Below are 18,981 nucleotides of genomic sequence, written 5' to 3'. Positions count from 1 at the left end.
ATTATTTTTTCTCTAACTACTTCAAAGTGTAGTCAACTAAATTAACCATCATTTTTTTAAAAGCAGCTAAAAAGAACATGCCCCTTCCCCCCAGAACAAGAAAAATAAAACCCAAATGACCTTTCTGATACTTCTTTGAAGTTTTAGCAGTTTAACATTCTTTGCAATGTATATTATTAAGGGCCCTATTCAGTGAGTCATATGGGTTGTAAAGGTCTGTTCTTGGGTGAAAGAATGAACTGAAATTTGAAAGGATGATAATTTAATCCAATCATATTTTCTCTCAGTCACTGTAGATGCTGGTTGAGTAGTTTTTAAACTATGACCCATTACTGTTCTTCATGATGATAATAAATCAGCAAGATCCAACTTTTTGGTTCTGGAAAATACATTAATTTTTTTTCAATTATTGACATATTTATATCTGTTCATTTCTAAGTATTTTATCTTAGTTCCCTTGCTGTGTAAGATGTCGCTGTTTTTCTCATTGCCTTGACCTTAATATATGGGCATAAACCATTTTCTTTTCATTTGAATGGAAGGATAATCTTAATGAATTGGATTATTTCATCCTTTTTTCTTCATGAATCCTGCCTTTCATCTAGATTTTTATCTTTTCTGCGTAGCCTTATTTATTTCATCTTGGTGCATCACTGTTAGATTTTATTTATATGATGGAGGAAATGTTAAAATCCAACGGAAAAACAAACAAACGGGAAATTCTGGAGGGAAATGCATGAAATGCTGTACCAAATCATCACATTTTTGTATGCAGGAATGACTGATACTCTATAAACTAGTATTTCCTTTTCTGTAGGCCAAGTTAAAACAGTATGTTTTTTACTCAAACTCTTATATTTTAGACTGTAACTTATTTCTTTTAAGCTTCCCTTTTATTCTTTCCTTTTTAGTTTTCCCTTTGTTGCCTACCAGTAAAATTGCCCTCCAATCTTCCATGTGTTGGTACAAGTTCCCAAGTTCTGGCTGTTCTGACAGAGGAATAGAGGTCTAAAATGTCAACAGCAACAGATAAGACATTAAAATGCAAACATTAGACGATAAATTAGTTAGCTAGTGTTCCATTTTTTTTTAACGATGGTTACCTGACTTAGTTAATTTTAGGAGCTAATGGTAATGACACCAAGGTGAAGACCATACTGCCTCCCTTGCCCCCATGCCAGGCAGGTTTACATGCCTCATGACTGTCACCTTCACTGGAAACTCCAAATGGCTTTTCTTTTGGTTGTTGTTCTCGTTCCAAGTGGGAGATTCTATGGATATTTTGATGACTAACATTCTCGGTGTATAAGAAGAGCAGTATACTCTCTTAAGTACAGTTACACCGTTTTTGACATTATTCAAGAAAGTGAATTATTACCTTGTAACTGATTCCTTATCCTGTATCTAGTGCATTAGCTTGGTTCAGTGATTCATATTATACAAATTTTGCTTGACCAGCTTTTCAGAAGCGAAGGTTTACCCATATATCCAAAGCCAGTGTGGTTCCTCAGCACTTGTGGGAAATTATAGATGAGAATGACTAAAACATGCTATTAATTTAGATTTTCTAAGGACATTTTGGATAATCATGGTGTAACTAACTCTGTTAAATCTGCCCTTGTGGTAGCGTTAGCTAGTAAAGAAAGAAGGTGGATTTTTCCAAGAGACAGTTGGGGTGACGACATACGGAGCCCTTGCAGTTTTTCGGCTGGAGGCTGAAGGAACACGGGCCATGAAAGTCAATTCTCCACAAGCCTTTGTTACTGCATTCTTTTATTGACACTGTACAATTTGTTTCTTATCTCCGTATACCCTTAGAGTTCTGATTCATTAGACTCCCCACAATGTTCTTATGTGGACCCTAACTTGAAAGGCACAGTTGAGCTAGCATGTGAAGGTGAACCATAGGAAACTGCTAACAGTTTGCCATGTTGAGCTACAAAATGGCAATGTCACATGGTTCAATTGAATATTTTACTTCAGTCAATTTCCAGTGTGCTCCTGATGGTGGGATAGGTACTGTTTCCAGCATGCTGTGCCTAGAAACCCTGGCCTTAGGTAGGTTCTCATCATGCCAGATGGAGTCCTAGTAAAACCCAACCTGGCCACTATGACGTGTACCAGGTCCCCCTTCTTTCAGGCAAGTCCCCCAAAGGGGGCTTAAAGTAATTTATCGGTACGGCAGAGATGAAACATTTGTTATCCTCCATTTCTGGAAGTAAAGGGGCAGTTTTCACTTTGTTTACAACATGCTCTTTCTGTCTTTTGACTGTGAGGATATTTTGGTTGAAACTATATTGGTATCTTGGTTGCACAGTGTGTAACAATATCGAGTTTCACTTTATAGTTGTTTGTGTACACATATACGTATCATAAATAAACACGTAATGTATATTCTATAAACATAAACAGGTGTATATATTCTATAAACATAACGTGTACATATTACACATAGTATATAACACGGATAAATATAGAAGCATTTATCTATCAACTCTTAAGAAAGGAGCTGAGCAAAAAATATAATTGGCAGCCAAGATTAAGTAATAGGAATGATGATAGAGCTAGTAATAATAATACCTTGGTATTCATAAAACCATTTAAAAATAACAAATGAGCCACCCTTTGTGACAAAAATAATTCTAAATGTAAATCGTTGGCATCAGTCTCAATTTTTTGCTATTTTTAAAAAAAATAGCAGATTTTTTCTTCCTAGAGAAAATTTTTTATTATGTGCCTTAAAAAAAGCCTTGCATGGAGTAAGTAAAATGTTCTAGATTAGATTACATGCCTGCAAATTTCAAATAACCCTGTATCTTCCTTTTCCTTGTATTTTAACAGATATGGTCCGGAAAAAGAACCCCCCTCTGAGAAACATTGCTAGTGAAGGCGAGGGCCAGACCCTGGAGCCTGTCGGTACAGAAAGCAAGGGATCTGGAAAGAACAAAGAATTTTCTGTAGATCAGATGTCAGAAAATACGGATCAGAGTGATGCTGCAGAACTAAATAATAAGGAGGAACATAGCTTGCATGTCCAAGATCCGTCTTCTAGCAGTAAGAAGGACTTAAAAAGCTCAATCCTGAGTGAGAAGGGTGGCTTCAATTATGAAAGCCCCAGTAAGGGAGGAAACCTTCCCTCCTATCCACATGATGAGGTGACAGAGAGAAATATGTTGGCTTTCTCATCTCCAGCTGCTGGGGGAGTCTGTGAGCCCTTGAAGTCTCCTCAAAGAGCAGAGGCAGATGACCCTCAAGATATGGCCTGCACCCCATCAGGGGACTCCTTGGGGACAAAGGAAGATCAGAAGATGTCACCGAAGGCTACGGAGGAAACAGGGCAAGCGCAGAGTGGTCAAGCCAATTGTCAAGGCTCAAGCCCAGTTTCAGTGGCCTCAAAAAACCCACAAGTGCCTTCAGATGGGGGTGTAAGACTGAATAAATCGAAAACCGACTTACTGGTAAATGACAACCCAGACCCGGCACCTCTGTCGCCAGAGCTTCAGGACTTTAAATGCAATATCTGTGGATACGGTTACTATGGCAACGACCCCACAGATCTGATTAAGCACTTCCGAAAGTATCACTTAGGACTGCATAACCGCACCAGGCAGGATGCTGAGCTGGACAGCAAAATCTTGGCCCTTCATAACATGGTGCAGTTCAGCCATTCCAAAGACTTCCAGAAAGTCAACCGTTCCGTGCTTTCTGGTGTGCTGCAGGATATCAATTCCTCAAGGCCTGTTTTACTAAATGGGACCTATGATGTACAGGTTTGTGCTTTGTATTGTGATCTCTTTGTACAGAAAATGTTGTTAGTAACGAAATGTGAATTTTTACATGTTCGTTAAAATCAAGCTCCCAATACCAAAGGGGTAGCCTGCTCAATGGAGCAGAAGAGAGACGCAGTCTGTAGCTGTTTCATCCAAATGTGTATTCAGAGTTATCTTTAGCCTCTCATCATGGAAAATAATCCCAACATTTCTATTAGGCTGGGAAAAGTTTTTTCATGGAATTAGCTTGGCTTCATATTTCTGGACACATTTCATGGTAATTTGATGTTTTCAGAGTCTTCCAAAAATGGCACTGATCTTTATGGTTCTACATGATAGTAATTCGTGCTTTGTTCTAGTTTTAGATTATAAATCTTTTGCTATAGCCTTTACTTCAGGGAGGGTCTTTCCTGTGTCTTGGATGAGGATTTAATTTTACACTCTGCCAAACTGGACCAGAGTTGGGTCACACTGATGGTTGCAGAGATGTACTACTGAAAAGGCAACATAATTGCAAATGAAACTTTGGGAATAAAATTTTACATTGATTTAAAAAGAAGTCAGTGTGAGTAAGTACTAGGGACACCAGAATGACCTCGGTGTGGACCAATAAAGCATTCCTTCCTGCATTTAAAGAAAATCATAATTTATGAAAGCATTTAGTAGTAATTTAGATTTCTACTTTTATTAAAACTGGCATACCTTTTTGATCTACCCCTTCTGTGTTAGCTTATGGCATATGTGAGATAAAAAAAAAAAAACCTACCATTTCAAATAGAATGAAATGCAGAATGGACTCAAGTAATGTATTCATTTCATTTTAGCAATTTTAGTATAGTTGAAACGGACAATCAGCTTGAGAAAGTGTATTAGTTTCTGTTACAGTCTGTAGATTTTTATTGTATTATTAGGCCAGGGTTTTCAAAACATATTCGGTTTAATATTAACCTTCTTTAGGAATGATTAGAAGAAGTACCTGAGAACTAATGAAATCGCATCACACTTATTTGACCTCCTCAATCCCTGAAAATATCAATCATTTTTATCAACTCAGTGGCTATAGCACATTTGTTCTAGACCTCTCTTTTGACCTAGTGCCAATTAAGAAAGACAGGCAAAGGGGTTATAAATAACAGGTAGTGAATATATTTTGCAATACTTGTAAGAAGGATCAGAAGAGAAATTTCCAAGTCCTTTAAAAACGTCAGAATGGCAATCTTTTCACTTTAAGGGAGATAAAGAAGAACTCTTAAAAAGCCAGTTTCATCTTTGTAAAGCTCTCAAAATTCCATCTTACTTTGTGAATTTCCACAAATAGAATGATTTCTGTGGTGCAGCAAATTAAGCCAACATAGTTATTATGCATGAAAGCTACATGCTTTGAACTGCTGTCTTATTAAAGATCATTTCACTGGCTTGTGTCAGATACACTCTGCTGTCAAACTATGATTGGAAAGCAAATACGTGTTTTAGATAAAAGGGTTAGAAGTGAATAATGTCAGTATGTGAAATGGTGTTTTATAATTAGCGGAGAATATGATGTTAATACCTGGATTTCCGGCCGGGGTTTCAGTTTGTTCACTCTGGGGACAACTTCTGAGGGAAGCTGATCTGGGCTGTCAGGAAGGCTCTAAAACGAAGATTACTAAGGGCCTATAGTTTGGAAGAATTCAGATTTTTAAACACACTTCCATTTCCCCCAAACAGTTATTTGTTAGGTTCCTAGTTATTTATAGTAAAGTTTATGTTTGGGTAGAACGAGCTGGACACTTTTCCTGGGCAGTGATTTTAGAAATAAAACAGATGTGGGAGCTATCTGAGTTTGAACTAATAGAAGTAGAAATAAAACAGCTGATCCTAGACTCTGCTGTCTCCTAAATCCTCGCAGCAGTGCCCAGTAAAGAAGACAGAAATGGTAGGAAATCGCACGGAGGGAGATAATCTTGTTAAAATCAATTTTTTTTTTCAAAGAGAAATAATATGGCTAAAAATAGAAAACAGCGATCTATGGAAAAAGTGACTGATTCTTTCGAAGAAACAATTGGAGAGAGAAAGAAGCCTGAAGAGAGTTAACTTTCTTCAGTTTGGGAAAAGCACACTAAATGTACTTTAGGCCAAATGTTAATCTTGAATACTTTACACACACACCAGATGTTGATGCAGAAACATGTCTGAAGATAAATAACTTATTAATATTTTTATGCTGAAATAAATATCAGGCAGCTTCGCTATATGCGTAAATTGAATAAAAGCGCATCTGAAATCCCCCTTTTTCACCCACATATGTTTGTGTTGCTGAAATGCCGTTTGAGAGGTTCTTTCCTTGGCATGTGTGCTGTGTGGAGACTAAAAGCTGTGGGAAGTAAAATGCTGACTGCAGAATTTCTTTAATGCAGTTTTGTCAGAAATTGATAGCAAGTTAATGGCTTGTGTGTATTCTGATAAAGAAGATGTTGGTAAATACGAGGATTAAAGACAAATAATCATTCCATTCCAGGAATTATTGATATCAATCTGTAATTTAAGCTCGTTGAAGTAATAGATGAGCGATTCATTAATCTTTTTCAATTAAACTTTTTTTTTTTTTTTTAACATTCAGGACAGTTGGTGGTTAATGATAGATTTATGACATTTTAGGCCAAGAAAAAAGGAACAGAAGCCAGAAGTGGAGGACTTAAGGACTCTGTGGCTTTGATCTATATTTTGGTTTGGCATGGATGGTTTTAAATAATTCAAACTGACTTGAGTGCAAACATGAGATATACGGTTGGGGAAAAAGAAATAATTTAAACAAATTTTAAGATTTCTAGTTCCAAGTTCAGATTATTTGACATATATTGAAGTTAATAATTGAAGTTTTGACCTGCTTTTACTGATGGTATCCACTTCTGTGTAAGTTTTATTACACATCATGAAGTCAAAGAATTACGAATTTGTAAAAATAGTGTCAAACAACGTTTCTTTGTACTTCAGAATCGACAAAGCCCCGGCCAGATAATGGAGGTCATTTTAAAGGGCCATCATAAAATCTGGACTGTCACTTCTGAGTCTGTTGAATTCAGATCCCTCACACACCATGAGGTAGCATACCCAGCCCTGAAATCAGAAGAGATATAGACCTTTACCAAGAAAAAATAAGGAAAGATACAATGGCTAGCTTAGGACTCATTGACTTGGCCCGGATGTTAGTTTCTCAATTTTTAAATTTCCCCTGCGTGTTTTATCAATTATTGTGCTTAAATTTTTAAAAATAATGGATGTGGCATGGTGGCTAAGCCCTTCATGCCATTTTTACTACCTGTATTCAGCCCTTGAGGCTCACGTATAGACCGATAATAGGACAAGAGATTGAGTTCTTCAGAAAGTAATTACAGCCTCTTTCTTTCTAATCTGCTTTATTATGCTTATATTTAAACCATCGCTGAATGGAGGCCTGCGTTGCTAAACGCGGACTTTGCTGTTTCGTTAGGGCTTAATGTGTGGTGCGTTAGGGTGTTTGCATCATCTTTATGGGGGAGCTCTTAGCCCTCAGATCAAGTTATAAAAGTCGGAGTCTTGTCAAGTTGTGCTTCCCACGGGAAAGTGTTTAAGCTAGCCCTAGTTTATAAATGCTCACAGTGTATATGGTGCCTTTTCATATTAGGAAACCTTTCCTGTTATTCTGCATTATTCAGGCCTCTAAGAAGGGAGCTACAGGATGCCAGCTATTAAATTCATTTTGGCCCTGAATGAAATTTTAAGGTTAACAGAAGAATCTCAGTGATTGTCTTGTGTTTGAGTTAGGAGCCCTGCGTTTCTGTTTTATAAATATTTTTTATCAGAGTTGCACAATATGTCATGTTAGAAGCAGGAAGAACAGATTTTCGAGCTAAGAAGTCATTTTCTGTGTTTGCATTTTCAACATATTTAACTCCATGAGCTTTATAAATTCTTAACATGTGCCCGTACATTCATTTGAACAGGGGGTTACAGTTTGGTCTGGAAAAAAAGAAAACTCCAGAGAACATTCATCTTATTTTGGTCTATTTTGAATTTTCTTGAATTTTAACCTCCAAATATTTATTTTTTGCCTGGCTGTTTCCTTTGATCCTGGAGCAGGAGGGAAGCGGTAGATCTTAGCAGGTTCTGTTGCTTTGTTCTTCTGAGTTGAGGACAATTGCTCTTTAGAAACGCTGGTGAATGAGACTTGAATCACTTCAGAATCTCTCTAGAGTACGGAATGTTTGACATATGAACCCATACTTATTTTCAGGACCGTGTCTCTTTAACAAGTAATAAAGTGTGCAAAATAAAACATATGCTCACCCTAAGGCCATAAAAGCAAAGCAGTGTTCTGGCATTTACCAGGTTATTTTCATCATGAAGATAGCTGAGCTTTATAATGTAGCCACACGGATGGAACGGTTTGACCATCTTCACTAATCCTTTTACCTGCATGATGGTTAAATCTCCATTTGGCTTTGTTACAAGAGGGTCAGTATGATAAATGTCAGTCCCTCTTTGATTTTCAGTCTATTTGCCATCGTTTAGAGAACATGTATCACTTTCTTGAATATCTGTATTTCTCTCTAAGCAGAATGTTTAGAAGAAGGAATCATGGTTATCAGTGCATTCAATCGAATTTAGCATTATTCAACTCAATAAAAATTTTATCTCCAAATGGCATGTTCTGCTAACCATATCAAGTCAGCAGATTATTCAGTGCTTTTTGTTTCTTGGGTCATTGTAATTATAGCATATGTGCAGCTGTTGGAAACACAGATACATAAGTAGTATGCTAACTCCAGGAAAGTGGGGAGAAAGAGCCGTTCTCTTTCATTTTCTGATTTCCTTCCTGGAGTCTGTGTCTGAAAATCGTTAGACCATAGACCTCTTGAATTCTTCATCATATGATTCTGAAGTTTAAAGTCAATGTTATGCATGTTCAGAATATCAGAGAAGACCGTGTTTAATTTTAATTGGAAATCAAATATAAAATTTATTTTTCTGTATTACTTTAAATATGATCTATCCTTTTATTTTTTAGCTTCCATAATCAAAATTACACATATGTCCTGTTTTTCCCCCCAATTTTGGATTCAGTCCTAATAAGAGCTAGCATTTATTAAGGGTTTCTTATGTGTATATGTAGATCTAAGCTCTTTATGTGTATTAATTAACTCATCTTCATAAAAACCTTTGAAGTTGACACTACTATTATGTCCATTTTAAAAAATGAGGAAACAGACATAGAGGGATGAAAGTAACCTGCCCAAGCTCACAGAGTTGAAGTGGGGTAAATGGGGTGTAAACCAGGGTAGATAGGCTACAGAAAGTTGTCTTCACAACCACTATGATATATGGCCTTCCCAATTGTAAGACTGAGTTTACTGCAACTAGAAAAGCAATGGAAGACAGACCAGCCGCATGTAAGGGAGGAGATATAAGACTGGTACACCAGGGCTGTTTGATGCATACTCTGTGAATTGCATTGAATTTGGGGACTTCAGCGATTTCTTTGAGATGATCTCTTATCCAAACCCTGGAGTGTAATGCTGCCTTATTTGAACTTACTAGCTTATAATTGAAATCATTGAAAAGAGAATTAATTTTGCTGATTTGTCTTTTCTTAATTACTGTGATTCATTTTCACTGGTACTTTGGCTGCAGAAACTAGTTCTGATAGAGTGCATAAGGGCCAAATTTTGATTTTATCAATTAAGGATGCAGTGCTTTATCCCCACATTAAGGGACACTTCATCCATGTATTGGATTTACTTCATAGTCCCCTTGTTTGAAGGACTCTGTTTTAGGATTTTATGATTCAGTAGATGGTCTGAGAGTTGTAGTCCCCTCTTTTGATTACTAGGCACAATCTAGGTTGGTTTTTCTGTGAAGATTCAGTGTTAAGGAGATGCACCCAGCTTCCACTTATGTTCTCCAAGGCTGGGTAATTAAGGTTTTACTCTTTGCCTTTGAGTAAGTGATGGAATGGGTGTGGAGGCAGAGGAACTCAGAATACTTTTAGACTGTCTAACTTGAGTGTACTCATTCCCCAGCCATGCTCAGAGCTGTGTGAGGTCCCCGGATGCTGAAAGTGAAGAAACTGGGGGCTACCATGAGGGGCTTGAGAATTCAAAGAAAGTCTAATTGTCCAGCAATTCTCCTTTAATATTTAGATGACCTGTTGATGTAAGATAAAGAACACCTGCATTCTTTCATGAGTCCAGTAACATATTGGGAATCTTAATAATAAACAGTGGTTTGTTCTAAGACCTGTTTTTCCAGCTGATGGGCAGGTAGCTCCACCTCGATATTCCAACTGGCATCTCAAAGTCGACATGTGTAGAAGTAAAGTTGTTAGTTCCTTCCCTAAAACAACTTTGTGTTCCTCTCCTTTTTTCTAGACTGCCATTTTCAAGTCAGTCACGCTGGAAATGTCAGTTCTCCTGGATGTCTTTCTGATTTGTATCTCTGTCCAAACAATGGAGTGATTTGTCCTGTCTTTCCTTCTTTATTCTTTCCCCGGCACCACCCTTTTTTGTTTTTTTAATTTATTTTATTTTATTATTTATTTTTGGCTGCGTTGGGTCTTCGTTGCTGTGTGTGGGCTTTCTCTAGTTGTGGTGAGCTCGTTGCGGTGCGCGGACTTCTCATTGCGGTGGCTTCTCTTGTTGTGGAGCATGGGCTCTAGGCGCGTGGGCTTCAGTAGTTGTGGCACGCGGGTTCAGTTGTTGTGGCTCGTGGGCTCTAGAGTGCAGGCTCAGTAGTTATGGTGCACGGGCTTGGTTGCTCCGCGGCATGTGGGATCTTCCCGGACCAGGGCTCGAACCCATGTCCCCTGCATTGGCAGGTGGATTCTTAACCACTGCGCCACCAGGGAAGTCCCCCCGGCACCACCCTTAATGTTTACTTAGTAAATTCTTAGTGGCTTCTTTCCTTATTTACTTTCTCTTTCTGTTCCCTTCTGTTCTTTCTCTTCTCATCTGCTCTCCCTTCCTTCCTCCCCCTTCTCGCCTTCCTTTGGTTTCTGTTTCTTTCTGTTCTTTTTCCTCCCTCCTTCCTCTTTATCCTTCCTTTCCTCCATCTCTTCTCTTACCCATCCTCCTTCCCTCCCTTCCTTCCTTTCTTTAATGTTTAAAAATTCCACTTAGAGATCAGTCTTCCTGTGTTTTGTAGGAAGTATAGGTCTACTTTCTATAAAAAAAAGCAGATCGTTTTAATTATACTTGTATAATTCAATGTAGACTCTCCATTAAGACATCACTTTTCCAAATTCTCTCTCACCCCCAAACTTCCTCCACATTTCCTGAAAGCAACTTGCACTGTTTCATCCTCATTTATGCTTTACTCATTTTGTTTCCTGCACCTGAAAAACCTTTCTGAGATCACTGCCTTTGAGGCTCATCCCGAATGCCAACTCATCTGTCCACAGCTCAGTTGTCACCTCCTTCCGGAAGCCTTTGTGGACCAGTCAGTGTAGGTTAGGTGCTTTTCCTCTGTGTGGTCATGGAACTTGGTACAGCTTTCAGCAGAAGCACATATTCCACTGTTGTCATCTATTTACCTGGGAACTTTATGCACTAAAATTGCAGACACGTTGGGGGTTTGGGACTTTGTCATTTCCTTGTGTCTCCCAGTGCTTGGCACATAGTAGGCATGCCACAAATCACCCTTCCCTGGAGGAAGGATGTTCCACAGTGATTCAACTCTGTTTTCTCATTAAGACCCTCTTTAGGACAAACATGCAATTATTGTTTATCTCCGTTATGAGCCAGCGGCAATGGCAGATCAGCTGGAGGAGAGGAACGCTGTGGATAATGTACTCCACTTGCACTGCATTTTCAGTTTTCTTTTGCATATTTTCCCCTAAGAGATTACCTTCTAAATTAGTGAGACTGACTTCAAGGTTTACCGGTTTTCTATCTGTCCAAATACCAAATAACCATAGAAAATTAGATTGATATTATGCTGAGTAAAATGAGAAAACCAGTTTGGGATAGACTGTTTATTATTGTAAATACAAAACATTTATTATAAAAATGTAGATAATTAAGGATAAGCAGTATTTTACCCTTATCTTTGCACCTCTACCAATTTAGGTTTTGCCCTCACCCCCCAAAAAATTAGTTGGCTCTTATAAATCCAATGACAAAGATGTATATGGGATTTATTCCAGCGACACAAAGAATAGGCTATGATAGCATGCGACTGAGCTGACTGCCGTTTAATTAGATTTGTTATTGAAATTTTTAAATACTTAATTTCCATCAAAGGTACATCGTTGAGGCACACTCTATATTCTGCAGTGTGTTTTGAAGCATTGTACAACGCGGAAACATTCCCTATGTAGATTAGCACATTGATTCTGAATTTAGTTATTTTCAGCCAAGATTGGCCCTGACAGATTTCTTCACGTTATTTGTGACTTCAGTATTTGAACAGTGATTTTTAACAACTTAGTTTTTTACAGTCGTGGTTTTACTTTTTTGACGATCAGCCCGTAACCTCAAGTCCTTTTAAATTAGTACCCTCCTAATTGTCTCTGTTGCTATCAATTACAGTCCTTGAATATGAACCACATCTGAGGAAGAGTTTGTGTTTAGTTCAAACAACTCTTTGTGTTCCGTTGAAAATAAGTACATTTGCTAAAGTGTCATTTTAAGAGTTCTGAGGCTTTAAAAGATCTTTCCCTTTGACATATTCTTTTAGATACTTTTCTTACTAGTTTTTGTTCCATATTATTAGGAGGAAAGAGCTAAATTGAGGTTAAAGACCTTGAAAAAAAGCCAACCTTTTATATTTTTAACTTCTGTAGTGAAACATTTTTGTGAAAAGCCATATGTAGATAAATTATAAATGAAAGGCATGGAACAAACTACATGGAAGGAAGAGTTTTTAGAACTGAGGTTAAAATAGAATAAAAAGGCATCAGAGTCCTCAATCAGTGAAAAACAACTTAAAATTTGTTCTTTTTCATGCCTTAACAGGTATCTTGGGTGTTTCTGTATAGCTCTAATTCACAAGCAAATGACCCCATAGTCATTTGTTTTTGGGTTGAAAGATGCAATTTGTCTTGTCTTTTGAAGAAGCCCATATGTCAGGTTGAGTCAATGATAATAGGGCCGTGAATTAGTATAGCTCCCGTAGCCCAAGTAAGTGGGAGATTTCACATCTCCAATAACTAGTTCGTTCATTCAACCAAAGTGTATCGAGCTCCTGCTTACTTCCAAAGATGAATGTAATACCATTCCTTCAGTCCAAGAAGGAATGTAAATGGAAGCATTAGCTTAGTAACAACAGAATTGATCTTTTACGTTTACAGCTAAGAATACTAGGGGTGACAAGTATTTGAGTTTGACTTTACCACTTCCCCTTCTGTCTAGTCTTTTCATTTCATTGGCGGGAGAAATTCAAAGAGATAGTTCATTTTATTAAATAATAGTCCCATTCATGTGAATAGTACTGTAGAGTGTGCTGTCTGATATGGTATTCACCAGCTACATGGGGCTATTTAAATTTCAATTCATTAAAACTAAATTTATGAAAAATTCATAAAAACGACAAACTAAATTTAAAAAAATCAGTTCTTCAGTTGCACTAGCTCTGTTTCAAGTGTTCAGTAGCACTTAGCTAGTGGCTGCCGTATTGGACAGGGTAGACTACAGAACATTTCCATCAACTCAGAGTTCTGTTGGACAGCAGTAATGTAGACTTTTGCAGATCACTTTTTGGATGCATTCTCTCACTTTATCCTCTCGATAATCCTATAAAATGGCAAAGTGTACAATATTATTTATAGCCACAAAGATGATGCAACAACTGAGGTGACAGAAGGTTAAATAGTGTGTCTTTCTACGGGATTTAACTTGAGAACTTCCCTTGGGAGCAAACAAATGCAAGTAAAGATAAATACAAATAAATAAAGGATTTTACCTACAAATTTTGATCTTAAAATATAAGTAATTTAAAAGCAGAGTTGCGGTCTAGCTTTTCACTGTTGTATCCTGATGTCTGTCACAGAGATTGGCACAAGCTAAATACCCAGTAGCTACTAAATAGATGAATGAATACGTGTAATTTTTAGTCCAAACAGAATTTGAAGTTTAATAGGAATTTTTAAATGTGGATATCTGTATCAAAGGCACTGCTGGATTACGGGTTATCATTAAAGTTCTGGTTAGCAAAAGAAGAAAGACTGAAGTTTACACTCTTTGTTCTGCTTGTGGCCTCTTTTTAGTATAGCCATAGCCAGGGAATCAGTTTTTCTATTCCTTGCTGGGTTCAACCGTTTGGAAAGATTGAAATAATTCTCTGAATGTGTAGGTGCTGTTTCCTGGCAATAAGATTAAATAAACTGTTGCTGCAAAACATTGATTTTGCATTAACTGTTCTTGCTGTGTATTTGGGTGTAACCTAGAAAAGAATTGTTTTAAGTCAGCATTTGTGGGTCATGACCATGAAATGGGTATGGTTTAGTCTTAGGTATGGTGTCCTAAAATAATAAATTATATTTTATTTCAGAATTCAGTTAAATGATATATTGTACAACAGTCATATTTCACCATGACTTAAGGTACATCTCTTATAGAGAGAGCATAGAAGTGGCCACAAATGTAACCTTAAAACCTTATTTTGGAAAGAGAAAAGGAATAGAACACTGAGTAATTATGTTTTCCAAAGTTGGCTTTTATAATATGTAAGATATGTAATTCTAATATTATATTAGCTTTTAATAATAGGTAATACTAATATGATTAACTGCTATTTACCAGGAAGGCAAATAGATAATCTGTACAAGTGTCAGTATTTTTGTTCTTGCCATTAAGTTAGATCCTTAGTTAAGTTATTTGGTTGCTTGGGTGGTTTTTGAAAGGGCAGTGGGTAGTCTGAAGGCACTTTTCAGCATAAAGTATATAAGCATTAAAAGCATCCTAAACAATGGAGTTGGCTGAAGACACAACCTTTAGACACATAGACACTGCCAACTTTAAAGATTTAATGCAGTTTTCTTAGTAGCTTAGTTAATCCCAGACCAAAATGATTTACTGGCGGTTTTTGGTATGAAATGTTCTCTTCACCTGATACTAGTCTTTCTTAGCGTGGATTTTCTGACTCTTAAAGTTGATGTCCAATACTGAAAGGGATGTTGTGATGCTTCATAATAATTTAAATTCCCTTCAAAATCATAAGTTTAGGGCTTTCTTAAGATTGTATGTGCTCTTTGCTCAGCCCTCTCAGTGTGGGCATGGAACATGAGGCTTGAAGATTGCAAAATCAAAGATATCGTGATGATGTGTCATGGTTTCTCAGGAATCCCTGTTCTACAAGCAGAAGTTCGAAACATTTTCTGTTAAGGAAACTCAGCAACTCTGAAGCAATGTGGTAGCTCAGAGAAGCAAATTTCCATGTCTAGAGCTTGTACACTAGCTTTCTTTGCTCACGTTAGAGAAGGTTGGGATAGTTCTGAATTTGCTCCTTTTGATTCAAGTTGAAGTTCCTGAACCAAGTACCTGAGTAGGTGGCATCCCACTGAAAGGTTCATTTTGTTTTTGAAAACAAGGTTCTTCTCACCTCTAGCAAATTGCGAAATGGATGAATTTTATAATATTATGCATTACATTTCAGTGCAAATTTTATTTGCTTTGGTCACTAAAGTGTTAGGTTAGAATGGTGTTAGACTTCTCTTGTGTCGTCTGGCTTTGACATCCTTTACACCAGTGATTAATTGTCAGGTTGCTGCCTGGGAGGGTGCCCCCCATTCTTGCCCTTCTGCTTAGATAATGCTCTGCTGTCAACAGACTGAAATCTGGGTGTTTGCCGTGGTGAATATAGACACTGTTTAAAGTGGAATATTGTCATCCTTCGATTAACGGCTGTGGGAGAACGTCATAATTTATTAATCTTAGTGTACAGTAAATGAGCTGTTGATGCCTTCATGCACATTTCCTCCAACTGTAATATTGGAAGTAAGTTTAAAGGTGGCCCCCAGTGAGGAAGCTGTTGGCCAGAGAGGTTAAGTAATTTGATCCAGGTCACACCTCTCTTTAAGTGGCAGAACGGACTTCAATCTTCGTCCTGTATAGTAGAGAACAACTATGTCTCTCAGTGCGCTAAAAGAATATTATTTGCATATTAAGTAGAATCTTTTAAATGATTTTGAGATGCTCGAGACTTTTCTCATGGAGTGATTTGGATGTGAGCAGTGATCACACATGTCATTTTTGAGCAGCTGTGGAAGAAGGAAGAACACGATTATGCCACGTGCTTAATCTATTACATCTGGTTGCTGGAAAAATTCAAAAATTCCCTGATTGTTGAAAGAGGAAATTTCTCCCCCTTTGGAGCATTTCTGTCAAAAACTCTTTTAAACAATGAATTTTGGCTGCTGGGTGGTGGCACTTAGTTATGCTGCCTGATGTGGTGCACCCAGAGAAGAGTTTTAGATAAAATGCCCTTTGAAGGCCTTGATTGCCCTAACACTATACACAATTTTATAATTTTGGATAGAAAACAGAGCTGTGGTGATTTTTATGGTGAAATTATTTTATTTTGGCCCTTGACTGTCCCCATGACCCCGCTCATGGGAGGGGCTGAGTCTTTTCTATGAGACAGAGCCTTAATCAAAAAAAAGCCCTGGAAGGTTTTCTTTATTTCATTTGTCCTAGATTGGGAAACATTTTAAACTCCTTACATTGATCCTCCTTCACCAAGATTTCAAGCCCACCGATGATTTCATTTTACTTTCAGTCTAATTGTGCATGCTCGGGCTTTAACCATAAGCCATTTTGTGTGGTCATTTAGCACCTTTATTTTACCCAAAAGATAGACTTCATCTTTGCAGCCTTATTGCTGTAGGAACTGAACAGAGGATTTCCTTGGAGGACACCTGCGTTGAGTAATCTCTGAGCAACTGCCCCTGGTTTTGATGGCAACCCTTAGCTTTGTGAGAAGAAATCCCCACGTGATTTGGCTGCTTCCGTGGGAATGGGATTTGAAGGAGGCAGTAGTAAAAGCTCTTTAATTGAAAGTCTTCTTCGTAGGTTTTTTTTTTTTTTAAGTATATATTATTAAATCCTTTGCATTAGTTATAGTACTTTTATTACTTACCTTCATCAGATACTTTGGCCAAAAATGTTTTGCATAATGAGCCTCTCACAGAGTTGCTATTGAGTAATGAAGAGTGAATTTCTTTGGCTCTGATTATTCAAGTGATTTCATAATAAGCAGAAGTACTATTGTATTTTTGGATGTGGAATACTTGGCAGTGTCACCTCCTCCCTCCCACAAAAAGCACTGAATTAATGATACCTTTAAAGTAACATCCATTTCTTCTATGCCAGGTCACTTCAGGTGGGACATTCATTGGCATTGGACGGAAAACACCAGATTGCCAAGGAAACACCAAGTACTTCCGCTGTAAATTCTGCAATTTCACTTATATGGGCAACTCATCAACGGAACTAGAACAACACTTTCTTCAGACTCACCCGAACAAAATAAAAGCTTCTCTCCCCTCCTCTGAGGGTGCAAAACCTTCGGAGAAGAACTCTAACAAATCCATCCCTGCACTTCGGTCCAGTGAGTCCGGAGACTTGGGAAAGTGGCAGGACAAGATCACAGTCAAGGCAGGAGATGACACTCCTGTTGGTTACTCGGTGCCCATCAAACCCCTTGATTCCAGACAAAATGGTACAGAGGCCACCAGTTACTACTGGTGTAAATTTTGTAGTTTCAGCTGCGAGTCATCGAGCTCACTTAAGCTGCTAGAACATTACGGCAAGCAGCATGGAGGAGCACTGTCAGGTGGCCTTAACCCAGAATTGAATGACAAGCTGTCCAGGGGCTCTGTCATTAATCAGAATGATCTAGCCAAAAGTGCAGAAGGGGAGCCAATGACCAAGGCAGACAAGGGCTCTAGTGGGGCGAAGAAGAAGGACTTCTCCAGCAAGGGAGCAGAGGATAATATGGTCACGAGCTACAATTGTCAGTTCTGCGACTTCAGATATTCCAAAAGCCATGGCCCCGACGTGATTGTAGTGGGGCCACTTCTCCGTCATTATCAACAGCTCCATAACATTCATAAGTGTACCATTAAACACTGTCCATTCTGTCCCAGAGGCCTTTGCAGCCCAGAAAAGCACCTTGGAGAAATTACTTATCCATTTGCTTGCAGAAAAAGTAATTGCTCCCACTGTGCGCTCTTGCTTTTGCACTTGTCTCCGGGGGCGGCCGGAAGCTCAAGAGTCAAACACCAGTGCCACCAGTGCTCCTTCTCCACCCCCGACGTGGATGTGCTCCTCTTTCATTATGAGAGCGTGCATGAGTCCCAAGCATCGGACGTCAAACAAGAAGGCAATCACCTGCAAGGATCGGATGGGCAGCCGGCTGTCAAGGAAAGCAAAGAACACTCATGTACCAAATGTGATTTCATTACCCAGGTGGAAGAAGAGATTTCCCGACACTACAGGTAAGCCGTACGGGGGAAAAATAGTGAGAAAATGATAGAAAGTCTCCAGAGGGCTGACCCAAGAATTGTTGGGAATGATTGTGGTGACCTTGGGCAGTTATAGAACAAGATCATGTTCTGTAAGATCATAGACTGCAGATTCTATATTGGTAGATGTAATAACCACAGATTTTAATTTGGTCACTTGTTTCAAACTGTTTACTCTTATGTTTCATACCATCTACTGAACATATTTTAAAATTCTCAATGATGCTGATATTGCTGATGGTTTTACCGCAATTCATTAATTTGTCCTCGCTAAGTATGAACCCATATTCCATGATTTTTGATGGGGCGGCTTCCAAATGAAAGATACCACTATAATATGTACTATTCTCTATTCCAACTGGGAAACAATCCGCTTGAGAACATGTTGCTCGTTTTTCTTTTAAAATGAAATCGGACATTCTTCTAGTTTTAAAAAATTAAGCAACATCCTTGTTTTGCGTACAGACAGTAATGTGAAGCAGAGAATTCTGTAATATGTGTGACTTTGGGTTTCTGTACACTCTGAGCGAGTAAAGCTGCTTAAGTTGTTTCAGATTTGTAAATAGATGTAGGGTGTGTTAGTGTCTTCCTTCTACTTTCATCTTATTCTCGTTATAGACATTAACTTTCCCAATTCATCTTTCATACTTTCTAGAGATGAGTTTAGAATACATATCTTTATTTCATTTATGTATTCATTTCTTAACTAATTAACTCCAAAAATACACATAGTGC

The 18,981-nt window shown here is 38.0% G+C and overlaps 1 protein-coding gene across 6 annotated transcripts in view; it reads left to right on the top strand.

Annotated features, from left to right (window-relative positions):
* Positions 1 to 18,981, top strand: part of TRPS1 (transcriptional repressor GATA binding 1) — a 253,448-nt gene that overhangs the window by 44,196 nt on the left and 190,271 nt on the right. For all 6 annotated transcript variants that reach the window (XM_068525872.1, XM_068525870.1, XM_068525867.1 and 3 more), the window contains 2 exons: positions 2,842 to 3,770; positions 17,093 to 18,219. In XM_068525872.1, coding sequence (XP_068381973.1) covers positions 2,844 to 3,770; positions 17,093 to 18,219 — 2,054 coding nt within the window. In that variant the 5' untranslated portion in view covers positions 2,842 to 2,843. The remainder of the gene's footprint in view (positions 1 to 2,841; positions 3,771 to 17,092; positions 18,220 to 18,981) is intronic.

The sequence above is a fragment of the Eschrichtius robustus genome, chromosome 17 (genome assembly GCF_028021215.1).
Source record: "Eschrichtius robustus isolate mEscRob2 chromosome 17, mEscRob2.pri, whole genome shotgun sequence".
Lineage (NCBI taxonomy): Eukaryota > Metazoa > Chordata > Mammalia > Artiodactyla > Eschrichtiidae > Eschrichtius > Eschrichtius robustus.
The sequence above is the reverse complement of the archived record's forward strand: the minus strand, read 5'-3'. Positions and strand labels throughout refer to the sequence as shown.